This window comes from Hippocampus bargibanti, linkage group LG01 (genome assembly GCF_051943395.1).
Source record: "Hippocampus bargibanti isolate YZ-2025 linkage group LG01, ASM5194339v1, whole genome shotgun sequence".
Lineage (NCBI taxonomy): Eukaryota > Metazoa > Chordata > Actinopteri > Syngnathiformes > Syngnathidae > Hippocampus > Hippocampus bargibanti.
In genome coordinates, this window is record NC_142734.1 from 9,354,442 (window position 1) to 9,371,092 (window position 16,651).

Here is a 16,651-nt window from a genome sequence, read left to right on the forward strand (position 1 = left end):
TAAGACATTCCTAACAAGCTCCTCTTTTAAGATAAACCCAACTCCATTTCTCTTTCTGTCTTCACCATGATAGAACAACTTAAACCCTGACCCTAAGCTTCTCGCCTTGCTCCCTTTCCACCTGGTCTTCTGGACACACAGTATGTCTACCTTCCTTCTGTGCATCATGTCAACCAGCTCTCGATCTTTACCTGTCATTGTTCCTACATTCAAAGTTCCTACTCTTAGTATCATACTCTTGGCGTTCCATTTCTCTATTTTCCTCCGGGCACACCTCCCTCATCTCCTTCCTCGACCAACAGTAGTCAATTTTACACTGGCACCCTGAAGGTCAACAGTACCAATGGCGGCCCGGGCCTCGACCGATCCGGTATGGGATTCAGAGGTTTGATTCGCATATTTGTTTTGCCAATTTTTTTTTACGTTGGATTCCCTTCCTGACACAACCCTCTGTATTTATCCGGGCTTGGGACCGGCACAATAAGACACTGGCTTGTGCCCCCTTGTGGCTACATTAAATTACTCCTAAGAACACACTATGTGAAAAAAGTTCATGCTTCTTTTACTGTCCAACAGCACATGTCAAAGGCTAACTACCTCCCCAGCGCTCATTATAACACGGTACTACTTGACAGATGGCAGTCGCCAATAGCTTCAAATAACTCTGATTTGAATTCTATTCAACATCAGCCAGGATTGCGGCATCGCTGCAAATCCTTAAAGCGGTAGTGCGTTCCATACCTACATGTACTACTGAACAAAGGTAAGTACATTGAAACAAGAATTGGCTCAGCTCACTGACACATCGTCATGTATGCCGTTGATCATTGCCATGGCCGACCACAGCTGAACCTGACCTGGGTTTATGCAATTTCAAGACCCAGCAACGATAGTGGCAGTATTTTGTGCTTGTAGGTGTGTCTGTTCGGAATAAGCGTTTTAACCCCACAAGCTACATCTGCAATACAGATGTACAGAGCATAAATAAAACCCCAACACATTTTAACCCTGTGTGCCGCTCCCACCCTGGCGGTCTCATCTTGTGTACTTGTTCTGTATAGTTATGTATCCAACTGTATCCAAAGCACAGTCCTTCAATTCATTTTTGTTTTCATCCCCCATCCTCTGGTGTCATTTATCGAGTTTTGATGTACTCATTACATGATTTTTTTTTGTCTGGCAGACAGGTGTCAAGGGTATTGCTTCTCTACTGTTTTCCTCTCTCTCTTTACCACACGCACACGAGACAGAGTGGCCGTCTGCAGCATGATGTGTCGCTAATAGGTCTGTCAGTGGTGACAGATAGTGAGGAGGACATGTCTCACGGCTAAGTCACCACCACAACTGAAATACCAAAATAAACACATTTGGATCTTGTCACCACTTTTATGGCCCCACAAACAATGTTACCTGAGAAGAACACTATTCATGACATTTTCACCAGTACAAAATGAGTAGTGAGACTTTATTTTATGTATTCTATTCAATTTCTAAGTAAAGCTATATTTTTCAGAGCTATATTTTTAACCTTCACGACTGGATAAATATTGACACCCTGTGGTGTTCACTCGTCAATAAAACTTGAGTAATTTTGCAGTGTGCACATTTGACACTAATTTCAAATCGTGCCCTAATTTATTCTCTTTCGTATCAGGTCCAATAATTAATAAAATCAATAGTAATAATATAATAATAACAACAATGACAACAACAATAATAGACAGTTTTATTATTGTGATTATTATCATTCTTCTTCTTGTTATTGTTATCTCAATTCAACTGTATGTATGGAGCACTGTCAAACATCCATCACTGCATACAAAGTGCTGTACATGGAGCAACAATTTTAAACACAACAATTAAGTCAATAAATCAGTAACAAACACAGTAGAAAGCACCAAGCAGTAAAATTAAAATCAAGTTTCATCCTGAGTCATCCTTAAAGGACAACCGACGTCTCCGGAAGGAATTTATCAGCCTGTGGAAACGGATGTGGCCACAGGAGGTCACCATTTTGTGCCTCTTTTTTTCGGTGAGAGATTTCCCCCCAATGTTGCCTCAAAATGGTACAAATACATTCTTTAATCGATTGCAAACATGTATGCTTTTCTCTTCAGAACCATTTGAATCATATTCATAACTGGATGTGTAACAAGAAAGCATATTCTCCGAATCTGAAGCCATTGTTTTGATTCACGAGCAATGCAAGACGTCTTGGCGTGACGTCACGAACTGGGGAAGGGACATTCTGAAAATGCACAATTCGCAGCTCAATTTTTTTGCAGATTTTGGACACTTTAAGTCATTTTTATTGGTGTTTTGCATTTGAATAAAAATATCATGCTGCGTGTTTTGGGTATTTTAGATGCTATAAAACTTTTTTCTGATGTCAATTAAAAAACAAAAAAGTGACGTCGGTTGTCCTTTAAGTAATCATCATGATCATCATACGAACAATAATACAATGTAACATACCCTGTCGTCAGATTTATGAATTAAGGGTTAGGCTTAGCAACTTTTTTTTGGGCTATGAATGAAAACGCGGCAGAGTTACCGGGTACAATTGCAGCTTGGGCCTTCCTGCGTGGAATTTGCATGTTCTTCCCGGGAACTGTGTGGTTTTTTTCCGGGTCCTCCGGTTTTCTGACACATTTCAAAAACGTTCATGGCATGAAGTCTCAAAATTGTCCCTTGGCGTGAATGTGAGTGCTGATGGTTGTTTGTCTCTGTGTGCCCTGCGATTGGCTTGCAACTGGTTCAGGGTGTCCCCCACCTCTACGCCTAAGACAAATGAGATAGGCTACACCACCCGCCGCAATGCTTCTGAGGATAAATATTCCCAAAAATGAATTAATGAGAAAAATGAAAACACATTACATTAATAAGTTTTTAAAGGCCAACACAAAATGGATTTTTTGTAACCACGACCAACATATATTCAGAGACACAAAGTTTTGATTGAAATTTGATGAACGTCATAAACATAATATTCATTTCAATCCAAACCATGACTCGTGAATCTGACGAAAATCAGGCTTGGTTGTCCACATACAAGTGACTTTAGATTGTCTTCTAAACACGACTGCGTGATATGGTCATCGGCGGTTTTGAAAATGAGATATAGTCCTTTCAAAGCAATCACTGATTTGGGGGAATGCAATCGAGAATATTCCTAGTTTCATCCCGAACTGCTTCTACCAACAAGGTGTCCATAGGAATAGGTGTGATAATTGTATTATTATCCCTGTTTTGTATGTGTGTATTCTGTTATATTCACTATTTTGTGTTACAGCTACAGCTGTTGTGAAACCATGATATAATTAGATGGATAATAGCCATCCAGCATTCTCTGAACTTCTTTGTCCTGGCAAGCGTCGAGGCGGGTGTTGAAGTCTATTATAGTTTTCGTTGAGAACTTGGTGGAGTGCACCCTGAACTGGTCGCCAACCAGACAAACATGGACAACAAGTATTCACGCTCACAATCACACCTCGGGATAATTTTGAATGGTCCATGAACCTGTCCTGCATATTTTTCGCATATTTTTAGAATGTCGGAGGAAACCGGAGTATGCGAAGTAAATCCACGCAGCCACCAGAGAGAACATGAAAGCTTCACACAGGAAGGCCGAATCTGGAATGAAACCCTGCACCTCTGCACTGTGAGGTTGACACACTAATCCGTCAACCCTCAGGCCACCAAAAGGCATCTTGCATTGCATTGTATTACTCATTTGAAACAAGTGGGTTCAATACAGTGACTAATCCGGGCTGCACTTCAAAACAGTGACTAATGTATTAGGTTTTAGGGTCGACGAGTGCATGAAATAGTGTAGAAGAATAAAAGAAAAAAACAAAATTCAACAGAGCCAGCAGTTAGACCAGTGGGATACCTACCTCTCGATCGAGACCAGGCGCCACAGTCACAATATCCCCCGTCTCACTATTGATGGTGAACATGTTTGGGATTGGACTGTGTGGTGTCTGGGACAGTATTCGATAGCGCACCATTCCATTGGCCGTTGTGTTGTCGTCAGCATCAAAGGCAGACAGATGCATGACAAAGGTTCCTGATAAAGACACACAAAATGTCAAACATAACATACACTATACGTCACAGATTGGATACTGGACACACACATCCATCCATGCATGGATTTTCCATAGTTTTTATTTCATGTAGGTCATCGGTGGACTGACTATTATGACTGACTTTTGGATGAGAGGCAGGGCCCATTATGCACTGGACAATGAATGAATGAAAGAACTTTTGGGCTTAATCACATGCATTTTTCACCCACTTTCCTGATAAATCTCAGATGACTTTCTTTCAGGGAGGATTTTTTTGGAGGATTGTGGAAACTTTCTTTTTTTTGTTGGTTTGTTAAGTTTCCCTACAATAATAATACCAAATTAATCAAATCGGTCAAAATGATCATTGTTCACAATGTCCGGATAAATGGCTGAGCTCATTTGACCACTGGCACAATGCAGAGTACACTGCACCATATCACTAGATATGGTAAAAAATCAGACTTTTTCATTTCTGATAAGCAGTAAATACTGTAGGCTAGGAGTGAATCTTTACTCTAGAGAAAGAAGAAGTGCAGTTTGACACACTTCGGCAGCTGTAAATGTCTGCTTGGTTCACTTGTCGAGGTTAAGAAAATGAGAACAGAAGAAATGATGATGCGTTCTGCCTGACACAACATACCATCTTAAATATTGTCTTATCAATGGATATTTTCTTCTTTTATATCAAATGAGTTAAACCCATGCAATGAAAAAAAACATCTGCTTTGTTTACCTTCCATCCCTACTCCACACACTGAAACTGTGGAGGATTACACCCCATCAGCCAGTCTCCGTATCTGCCTGCTTCTCCCAGAGTCAATTATAATTGGCAGTGATAGTGATATCACGGCAGTGACGGCGGCGCCTGTCCGAGGATAATTGCAACCACAGCTCCTATTTCAAACTTCATTACGTTTCAAAGCAACAATTTGTAAATGACGGGGCCAAAGGGAGCACTCAGAAGGCCTCACAGCAAGAAGCAAGAGCTGAGTGAAAGATGAGGGGAAAAAAACAGGATCGGCCCCTGCTCATTTTGGATTGAAGTGGGGGGACGATCAGTCCTTCACCCTTCGCTTTTCTTGTGGAGATAAAGCGATAGATGGAAAGAAGATGAAGACTGTGTCACACATCGCCGAGGTAATTACATTAAGCCACACTCTTAAGGGGTTTAACGTAAGCCCTTTGTACAGGCGTCCTAAGCCTTGCCTGACAGGATTAAGTCCCTGTAATGACTCTTTAATTTGCAAAGTAATTCAAGTCTGTAATTGGCCTTCCACTGAAACCACTGGAGCACAAAATATTCTAAAACTCTGTTTTATGATTATTGTTCATCTGTATGGCACGCACACACACTCACACACACATGCACACGCACACACACACACACACACACGCACACGCACACACACACACACACACACACACACACACACACACACACACACACACACACACACACACACACACACACACACACACACACACACACACACACACACACACACACACACACACACAAGCAGACACACACACAGACCACATTGAAGTGTCTGGTGCGCAACGGGGACAAAAATCAAGAGAGATAGGAAGGAAGAGGAAGAAAGCCCAGTAATATAGCAAATGTCAATCCATCAATTTTTTATAGCGCTGGTCCTTACAGGTGAACTAGCCCCTCGCCCAACTCTCTTTCAGAGAAATAACTCTCGATTTGTCAGTTTTTGCATGATTTTGGAACAAGAGAAGAAGTGATAATGCCCTCAAGAAACATCCCAAAAGGATGAGTAGAACATCAAAACTTCACACAGGCATTCAAAGCGATGTCCACTTGGTGTGGGGCAAACATGATAGGCACATTGCCTGACATGCCGTGAGTGATGAAATACAATGAAAAATATGCCAATCGTCTGCTGATAAAAGGGGGGAAAACCTAAATCATCCAATGAAAGACCAGTTTGACAGGAAAAAAATGTCTTCCAAGAGCCCACACATGTCAGGTCCCATAGTTCCAGTAAAAATGAAACGACTCAAATTACTGTATATTTATATCTGGCCTGGAAACAGGCATTCCAATAAGTATGTGGTTACTGAGATTAAACACACATGAGCGCACTGATGTTTGAAGACATGAAGTCCCCAAAGTGGTAATTTGAATCTTATGTCTCCTACCTCAGTACATTCTTTGGTTAGTAACAAAACTGCTACAACGGATTAACTAAAAAGCTCAACCGGCAACACGATCACCACTATTTTAAAGACATTGAGAAACCGTCGACAGTCAACATTCTTCAATATAGATTCCGTTTTCCTGAGGCCTTTGGATGATTCAGATTGTTTTGTCGCCACATTGGTACCTGGTTTTGAGCCTTCATCCACAGAGCCATTGTAGACTTGGTTCTTGAACTCTGGTCTGTTGTCATTCATGTCAATAACGAAGATATACAGATCAATGGGGTTCTCCACTTTGTTTCCATTCATGTCCACAGCATGTGCCCGGAGCTAGAAGACAATGTTTCAATCGGTTCTTGAGGATTGAGTTTGTACACATTCAAAATGTATGTGAAAACATTTTAGAATGTATTAGCGGTGTATGTTCAAAGTCATTGATAAAATGGAGGCTAAATGCTAAAAACGTTTTCTTAATTAGTGAACCTAGTGGTATGACATAGGCCAAATGCTAAAATGTAGCTTTGTGACCTTATGGGGAAAACTGCTATGTTTTTAGCATTGGACAATTTCATATGTGCTTTACAAAGACTTACACATGAGTTTACCAAAAATGTTGACTACACATTGGTAGTTCCACACTGGGTTCAAATATTGTTTTTGTATGTATCGTACTGTTATTGATGCACTCTCCCCACCACACACCCACCCATGTGTTGTTTACATCCCAACCTCGCATTGCCAATGAATCCCACAGTCCTTTAGCCGCTGGCTATGGGTCTGCAGATGTACCGTATTTGTTAACATTCATGGAATACTGGATACCAGCTTATGTTAGGATTTGGACCTAAGGAGGAGGGTTTGCGGTTAAATTTGCCCATCTGTTGTTTCGTTGATGAAGTGTAACGAACTAAAATACATCATTGTTAATTGGTTAGTCATGGATGAGAGTATACTGCCACTTTTCTTCCAATTTCTCCGGTCTTATTTCCTCTGGAATACATTTTTTTACAGCTGAGCAGAAGATAATACAAGCCCATATCGTATGTCTTACAATGCGGAAAGTTGGTTGGTGTGTAAGATTGTACACAACGCCCCAAAAGAGATATGAATTGCCTTGACTAGCACTCAAATTGAGATACAATAATAAAAAAAACAATAAAAAAAAAACAGGCATTTGTATTATTTATCAATATTCACAGAATTAGTCTCATTATTCCTGCTATGAATGTTATGTATGGGCCTATCATAAATAAAAGTTGTTTGTTTATACAGTAATTGTGTCAAGGACAATATGAGGTCACAGGAAATATTATGCCCGTACGAGGACACACACTGTATGACTGTATGATAATGTGTTGTCTCCTGACTTCATCTCTAAAAGTTGTTGTTATCCCAGAAGAAAGAAAGTATAACACATGACAATATATTCGACTGGAAGCTGTGTCTGTTTTACAGGGCAACTGTAAGTCTGAGTCCGGATTCCATTTAAGACTAACAGCGCTCTGCCTGCTTGCATCTCAGAATAACAAACACAGTCACAGGCTTATCACAAATTCCCCTCAGCTGTGCTTGGATCAGTGAAACGGGATTTCGCCCAGAAATCAAAACATGGTATACTTTTTTGACAGCTTTGCTTTCTATGAGGTCAAGTCAAAAAGATGAATGTTAAGGATAACAATGTGAAAAGATAACGGAATAATCAGCTGGATTCACTCACTTCACCGTTCTTGGGACTGTTTGTATCTCCAAGCATTACTTATTCAGTGATATTCCTATCTGCTGGAAACAATGTTGAGTTAATATCGTACGGTGCGATGCTTTCTTCTTTTACTTTTACACTGCCGAATAAAACACTGGCTTATCTCCTCTTTTAAATATGTCAGAAATCAGTATCAGGCAAGCAACCATCGTAGCATATGAGGGTTCTCCCCCATGTGAACCAAGTTGGACTGATCAAAAGGGAAGTAAAAGTTTGGAAATGAAGCCACGACCAAAGCCTGGGGGATGGAGGGTCGGTTCAGCGGGGACAAGTATATTGGCGAAATCATATTTAATTGCACTGTCGTGTACAGAGAAATGAGGCATTCTCTCATCTGAGCTTGGTTGATGGGGAATAGGCTTTTTAGCTATTACGAGGACAAGAGAGACAGATAGGTGAAATCGTCCACAGGCTCACTGCAAAAGGACACAGAATGAGCAACATCCTTTGTGGGGTTCTTCTACTGTGCAAGGTGAAGATCTTCTCAACTAGAGCCGATCCACTCCTCATCACTATTTGCTTCCTTTCTCCACCTCCATCGAAATTGCATCTGCAGGTCTCCTCAAGGTTAATTTAACTTTACTACATTCACTACATTGTCTGATCTGTCCTGCACCCAATATCCGTGCACTGCCATCCCATCTCGGCAGCCGAGAGCCAGGTCCTTTATCTCAGCCTGTGCAACCTCCTATCATCCCACATGTGGGCACAGTCTTAATTCAGTGTGCAGTGAGTGTTGAAGATTACACTTATGTTCAAAAAAGGCAAAATGCAGTTCACGTTTCAAGTATTAAAAGCAGAGCGGCTAGTGTCCTCAACTGCAGTGATTCCCAACCTCTATTGATCCAATGCACACAATTTCTGTCTGAAAACTTGCTCGGCACACCAGCAAACAGAATCCTCAGAAAAAGAGGAATCGTATTTTTACATTTCAGACATGTTGTCTCCTAATTGAAGTCCATTTGTGTGTTCTCCCTGTCACGATATGTTGCTGGCATAAATTGTAATTAATGAATCATTTTCTCACCTGCTAAGTCAAGTTAGATAGGTTCAAAATGCTTTTTAACGACATACAAAAGGAGTTTACTTCCTTCCACATTTGAAGTGGAATTTAGTTCAACATGTACAATTTTGAATTGAAAATAATCCCTATCAGTTGTATTATTGTGTTTGGATCATGTCAAATATGTGTAACGTCTTATAGATCTTGCAGCAACTATTGTCATATTTCAACCCATGAGAAATACACAGCTTATTATTGTGTTTCACAATGCCAACATATTTCACATTTTCTGAACAATGAATCGGGAGGTGAACTCAGCAGCTGATTGTGAGTTTCTGCCTCGGAAAATTACCTAATTGATTGGAACTTCTTTTGGGAATAAGGCTGCTCATCTCTAATTGGTAACTTGTCTATGATTTGGATTTGATTTACATATGAGAGACTGATGAGAGGGAGAGCAAGTTGATCATACACTAGGATGATAAGAATGTTAATTCCGATAAACCCTGTCACATAAAACAAATGTAGTCATGGTACACAACTTTTAGCGATGACTTTTATATAAAAAATAGTCAGTGACGTGCAGTCAGGGGAGGCAAGTGAGGCTGTGCCTCATCTGTCATCATGGAAATATCAAATGACAAAATAAATTAAACAGTTATATTTATTTAGTGATTTGTACTTTAATGTTCTTTTCCATTTAACTTCACCATTTTTTTTTTTTTTTTCAAAATCGCTGAATTTTCATATTTACCGTTTAAATACTAAGTGGAGACAAGTGGTGAGGCAGCAGCCGGCTAAGCCTCACCATGGATTGCGCAATCACTATGCTAACTGTGCTGGCTTGCTCTGCAGTGAGACCGCATTGCTGTCCATATCGCTATTAAAGTGTTCAAAAGCTTTTAGTATATGAACTACATTTCTACAGTTTAGTTGGTGTATATAATGTACAGTCACTGTACATTATAAACACTGTACTACAGTGTTTGTTTTCTTTTCTTTTATTTTATTTTTATCAAACCTGTGTGCAAAGGTGAGGCACACAGTTCTCCTGCCTCATGACAGGGGGCGCAGGTGATTAGATATTCTTCTTGCGACTCCTCGGCTGCAGAATAATAAAATTAGTGACAGCAAGCTACAGTAAACAGTTAGCAAGTTAAGTGCAACGATCCAGTCATTTTTTCGTGTTGCTTGGCCTGATTTTCAGAATGGTGGATTACATATCTAAATTGAAATAATTTTCTAAACTGGACTTTCAATCGAAGCAGGAGATAATAATTAAAGGAAGACCAACACCGGACTGTATAGCTCACAAACGGTGTGGGATAAATGTAAATCTCCTAGACAGCTTCTCAGATTTTTGGCCAAGAAGCATCTCATTGAAACTATTCCTGAAGCGACAAAGTTGCTGCAGCTCGTGCTCACTGTTCCAGCTACTACAACGTCAGTGGAGCGGTCATTCTGAAAACATACAGTCGGAACAGGACTGATCAAGGACGACTTTCTTCACTGGCAGTGATCTCCATTGAGACAGAGAGACTTGGACTTTGTTTATAAGTAAAGGAAACACGATAATAACTTTTTTAAATTCTTATTTTCTATGCTACAGTTTGTATACAGTATATAAAGAATGCTGACATGACATTTTAACTAAAACACGTTAACTGTTACTCTGTGGAGTTCATGTGTTTGCAAGTCTGACTGTGGTGAACCATGAACCTCACCGCACGTAACTGAAAATAGTGGTCATATCCTGACGTATTTTGAGAGACTGTCATGACTGTCAGTGTGTGCGTGTCGACAGACTCACATGGTAAGATGACCGATGTTCTCGATCCAGAGGTTTGGTGACAAACATCTTTCCAAGCACAGGCTCGATGTTGAAGACCTCATTTGGTGGCTGATCTGCTCCCACCCCAGTGATGCTGTATCGAATGGATATATCCTGGTCCTGGTCTGAACGAATCTGTGACACCACAAGCAAACAACATATTCCAAAATTAATAACATCGGCGAGAGAAAAAAACGAAGCACACGGAACGACTGTATATGCGCAATATAAAAGTCAAAGTCAAAGTCAGCTTTATCGTCAAATATGATAATATGCATGAGATACAACACAGATGAAATTAATGTCCTCTCGGACCCAGTGTGCAAGGCACTTATAATGTGGCTAAAAAAACATACAATTGATAACAGACAATACATGTAATTTCTGAATGTAAAGTGAGGTAGTGTCGTATGCAATGTGAGGTAGTGACGTATGTAAAGTGAGGTAGTGTCATATGTAAAGTGACGTAATGTAGTAGTGCAAAATCAAACAACAAAAAAGGGTTGAAGTGAGGTCTTGCACAAAAAAATTAGAAAGAACAACAAATTGAGTAGCGGATGATAGTACAGCATGTAGCGTGTACTCAGAGTTCGGTGAGTGTGGCAGTGGGAAGGGGTAGGGGGGCAGGGCTGGGAGGGAGTTGAGTCTCCTGACTGCCTGGTGGCAGAAACTGTCCTTGAGCCTGCTGGTCTTGGCTTGGAGACTCCGCAATCTCCTACCCAATGGCAGCAGGCTGAAGAGGCTGTGGGAGGGGTGGTTGGGATCGCCAGCGATCCTGATGCCTCTGCGGGTGAGGTGGGTGTTGTAAATGTCCTGAAGGGGGCGAGAGAGACACCAATGATCTTCTCAGCTGTCCTCACAATGCGCTGCACAGTCTTACGGCAGGACACGGTGAAGGCGCCGTACCACACGGTGATACAGCTGGTCAGGATGCTCTCGACGGTACCGCGGTAGTAGGAGGTCGTGATGGGGGTCAGAGCTCAAACTCTTTTGGGCTTGCGGAGGAAGTACTGGTGGGATCTTTTGGCCAGTGATGCCGTGTTGTGGCTCCAGCACAGGTCTTCGGATATGTGCACTCCCAGTAACTTGGTGCTGTTCACTCTCTTCACTGCAGCACCATCGATGGTTAGTGGAGCATGCTGGGGGTGCACTCTCTTGAAGTCCACAACAATCTCCTTCGTCTTCTCCACAGTCAAACGGAGATTGTTGTCCTTGTACCACGTGGCCAGTCGGTTGACCTCGTCCCTGTAGGCTGTCTCCTCATCATTGTTGATGAGGCCCACCACAGTTGTGTCATCCGCAAACTTTATGAAGAGCTGCTTATTATTCAAGGGAAAGCTTGTGATCTATTGCCGCTAAGTTTAATCATTCTGTCCTTGCACTGTGATCTTGGCAACCCGATATTGCAATTGTTTTCACAGGAATTACATACAGAGCGTGCACACTCTTATGTTGACGTACACACACATATATCACCAACTGGTATTTCAAGTTATGGCAGGCTCAAGGACTCCATTAGGGCTGCCGCAGGGATCGGCCTGTTGGCAGCTCAAAAATTAATACAATGTTTTGTAGAAAAATATTTTAAAAAATCACCATAGATTTCCTGTTACTTTAACCGTCACAGACTACTTGAAACCATACTGAGATTGGAATAGGGTGGTGAGCAAAAATAATCAGTGAAATGGAAAACTACACACGTGTGGACCTGCCAATGTGGAGTACTTATTTTGCTCTGGTCTTTGACATTTGAACATCCCGCAGTCGTTTGAACGTATAGGATAATACGGTTTGAACAGGTTTTGGTGAATTAGATTGAAATATGTTGGAAAAAGTCACGAGTAGTCCTGCATGGACTGCATCTATGCATCAAACGTGTGGAGGTAGTAGTATGAAAATGCCAGAGGATTGAATTATGCCTGATGTTTACAAGGTACTTGACAAAAACAATACCCTGTTCAAGAATTAAATGTTCAAAGAGCATGGATGAATGATGATGATGAGACTCTGATCGTAGTTTGAAGTTGTTCAGATTTAGCATCTGAATGAACACAGTTTTGAAATCAATGAATAATCTTTTTCATAATCATAATCTCAAATAATAATAATTATTTTTGTTTTTATTATTACATTTTTTTCTGGGGTATAAGCCACATTGGAGTATAAGGCGTACCCCCAATGAATGGTGTATTTCCCGAGTTTTTCCATATGTAAGGTGCACCATATTATAACGTGTTACAGTAGTAGAGGGAGGTAGTGTATAAGGCGCATGGTCATCTTTTGAAGAAAATTAAGGCATGGGTGTGCTTTATCTACCAGAAAATACATTATTATTATTATTATTATTATTATTATTATTATTATTATTATTATTATTATTATTATTATTATTACTATTATTATTATCAGTGTCTGAAATTCATGACAAAAAGTTAGTGGACACCCGGGCAGACAACTCTGAAAAGTTGCCTGCCCACCCATAAAGTTGACTGCCCGATTTCTCACAATTTGAAACACAATAAGACGACAAATAGCAAAAAAAAAAAAAAAGAAAACCCACATAGTAATTGCAAAGTATAAAGGATTTTCTAAAATTAAGGAAGTACCGACCACAAATGCTTCGTTGCTTAATTTATGGTAAATATCCCTTGCTGAAGATTTCACTTGAGTTGTCGTTTATCATCATGCACAATGCAATGTTTGTGATGCGTTGAGAGTTTGTGATTTGTGTTACTTGAGAGTTTTGAAAGCCGGTTAGAAAGACGAGTCCACGTGGCCTGTTGTGGTTTGCTTGTAGCTTTTGCTTTATTGAATAAAGCAAACGTTTGATTTGACAAAAAATAAATGTTTTTTTTTTTCTTGAAGAAATTGTAGGCCACCTGGGCTGAGACGTTTTGAAAGTTGTATGCCTGATGCAAAGGTTGTACGTCCTGGGCCACCAGGCAGACGCTATTTCAAACATTATTATTATTATTATTATTATTATTATTATTATTATTATTATTATTATTATTATTATTATTATTTTGCATTATCGTCTCATACTAGTGAACACAAACACTCCACATTCTTGTGTAAGAGTGTTAAAACATGGATGGTGAACACCAGGTGTGTACATGGTGAGACAACATGGGCAGCATAGCATGGTAATTAGGAAGATTATTACACATCGACAAGTGCAGCAACTTTCTGATCACAAGTACAAAATGCTTTTGAATCTTTTATTCCTCCCCAAATCATTCACTCGCTCTTCAGTGGCTAGGTTGAAGTTGACTTTGTCTATCATCATTTGAGGAACCAATTTAGCCTCTCGTCTGACACAGCAGGAACGGCGTGCCGCTGCCCAAAAAGGATCCGAGCACCTAATAAGGCCATGGGAAGGCTCTTCCATACAAGAGAGGTGTCATCCAGCCATGATGTTCTGGTTCCCTCCCCCACAAAAATAGCTGTCACCATCACAGATACTGCCTATCACCTCCTCATCATCAGCCTGAACAGGAAGTCGAGTTGTGCGTCTAATCCAACAGAGGTGAAGCATCAGCTCCAGCCAGAAGAAGAGGATAAGGAGCTGTCACAAAATCCTGTCACTGTTAATTGTGCAGGTGTCTATTGGGTGTTTTATTGGGAGGATTTCTGCAGCCTCGAGAATGAATAAACAATAGGCTAGTTGCAGTTAAACCCTGAAATAGGCACCCACCTTAATTACGGTGGATGATTGATTGCTCGACAGATTCTCAATTCATCCGCAAGGGTGATTCGCTTCACAACAGACAAAGGGACAGGGAAGTGTGGCAGCTCCAGCCTCCTACTGGGTCCCATTTGAAGATAAAAGCAATTATCACACTCCCATATGTTGAAATCCTTCCGGCTCAAGGCCTGTTTCTCCTCCCCGTGCCTTGTTTCGACACTTCTCTCTCCGCCCTCCTTTCCAAGTCGTTACTCTGGCTCAGTGGTCCTCCGCCCATTTCGTCTGATCTCTCCCCTATGCTGCGCTCTCTCATCACTTTCACTTGCTTTGCTTCGGGTCTCAGTGATGACAGACAGTATGCATGAAAAATGAAATTACTTCAGTCCGTTAGCTTTGGCAGTGCCGAATAAATCCTGCCCAGATAGGAAGTGATAGCACTCATAAATTCCATTAGGGGTTCCTGTTCCTTTCGATTTTAGTCCTGTTTTCAAGCAGTACTGTTTGGAGTTGGTATAGCACATGCTACTCACTCTTAATCCAGGCCATTCATGTTCACATGAATTGGCAATTTCTCCAATGTGAGGCGATAAAAAAGGTTTCCTTATCTTTTCCTTATCTTTTTCCTTATCTTTTTTTTATCTTAAACACATTGTAGGACTTATTTTCAAAATGATCTCTGTTAATAAGAAGCTGTGAAAACATATCCATACATACATGCATATATATATATACACACATATATATATATATATATATATATATATATATACAGTAAAGTCTCGTTATATCGATATTCAAAGGAGTCCGAAAAATATCGATATAACCGGGGACTATCGATATATCCGACCCTGTTCGCATGTAATTTTCTCCGCGCGTGCATAGAAATAGTATCGATATAACCGGGACTATCGATATATCCGATATCGATATAACAAGACTTTACTGTAACAATAAAACCATAAGTAAAATGATACATAATAAAATAGCAGATAGAACTATACATTGAAAGCAATTTTAAACAAGTGGGTTTTGAGGTGAGCCTTGAAAATAGGGAGGGAGTCAATATTGCGGATGTTGGGTGGAAGAGAATTCCAGAGTTTGGGAGCAGAGCGGCTGAAAGCTCTGCAACCCATCGTGGTGAGACGGGCAGAGGGCACATAGAGGTGAAGGGAGGATGAAGATCTGAGGGACCGAGAGGGAACGGAGATTTGAAGCAGGTCAGAAAGATAGGGAGGGGCAAGGTTATGGATGGCTTTGAATGTAAACAGAAGTATTTTGAATTCGATACGATGTTTAACAGGTATATATACATATATATACATACACACACACACACACACACACACACACATATATATATATATATATATATATATATATATACACACACACATATATATATATACACACACATATATATATATATATACACACATGTGTGTGTGTGAGTAAAAGGGTTTTGTATACCATTCTCATCTGTCTCTATCTCCTATAACCAGTGTCTAAAACTCATGAATGACAAAAAGTTAGCAGACACCAGGGCAAACAATGCTGAAAAGTTGCCTGCCCCATTTTTCACAACTTGAAACACAATAAGAGGACAAATCGGAAAAAAAAAACATTGTTGCAAAGTATTAAGGATTTCTTTTTGCCACAAATGCTCTCTTGCTTAGTTTATCGTAAATATCCCTTGCTGATGATTTTGCTCCAGTTGTCGTTTGTCCATACATTATTTGGCATTATGCACAATGCAATGTTTGCGTTGCGTCGTCTGCTACAAGCCACGTGAACTCCTCTTTCCACGATGCTTTCAATAATAATAATACATTTAATTTCTAAGCGCCTTTCAAAACTCTCAAGGACACTTTACAGTCACGTGATAATGTACATTTACATTTTGTAGCGTCCTAAATTTTGTTAGCTTCTTTTGAATCTTTCTTCTGAGGTTGAGGTTCTGTGCGTCTACTTCGGAAAATGATATGCAAATGCACGAGCTTATAACGCTCTGTAAAGTCCGAAGCACAAAGCAGGCTTCTGATTGGCTGCCGTGTCGAGTATGCAAATTGCCAAACAAACGTTTGTTTTCTTCCTTCAGCGAACGGTATCATGCAAATTTTAACCCGTATCCTTT

General features: G+C 40.4%; 1 protein-coding gene across 2 annotated transcripts in view; it reads right to left on the bottom strand.

Moving 5' to 3' along the window:
* The window catches only part of LOC148903009 (cadherin-4-like), a 234,644-nt gene that overhangs the window by 33,805 nt on the left and 184,188 nt on the right, over positions 1-16,651 (bottom strand). For both annotated transcript variants that reach the window (XM_088994762.1, XM_088994753.1), the window contains 3 exons: positions 10,812-10,967; positions 6,425-6,569; positions 3,897-4,069 (listed from right to left, as the gene is read on the bottom strand). In XM_088994762.1, coding sequence (XP_088850888.1) covers positions 3,897-4,069; positions 6,425-6,569; positions 10,812-10,967 — 474 coding nt within the window. The remainder of the gene's footprint in view (positions 1-3,896; positions 4,070-6,424; positions 6,570-10,811; positions 10,968-16,651) is intronic.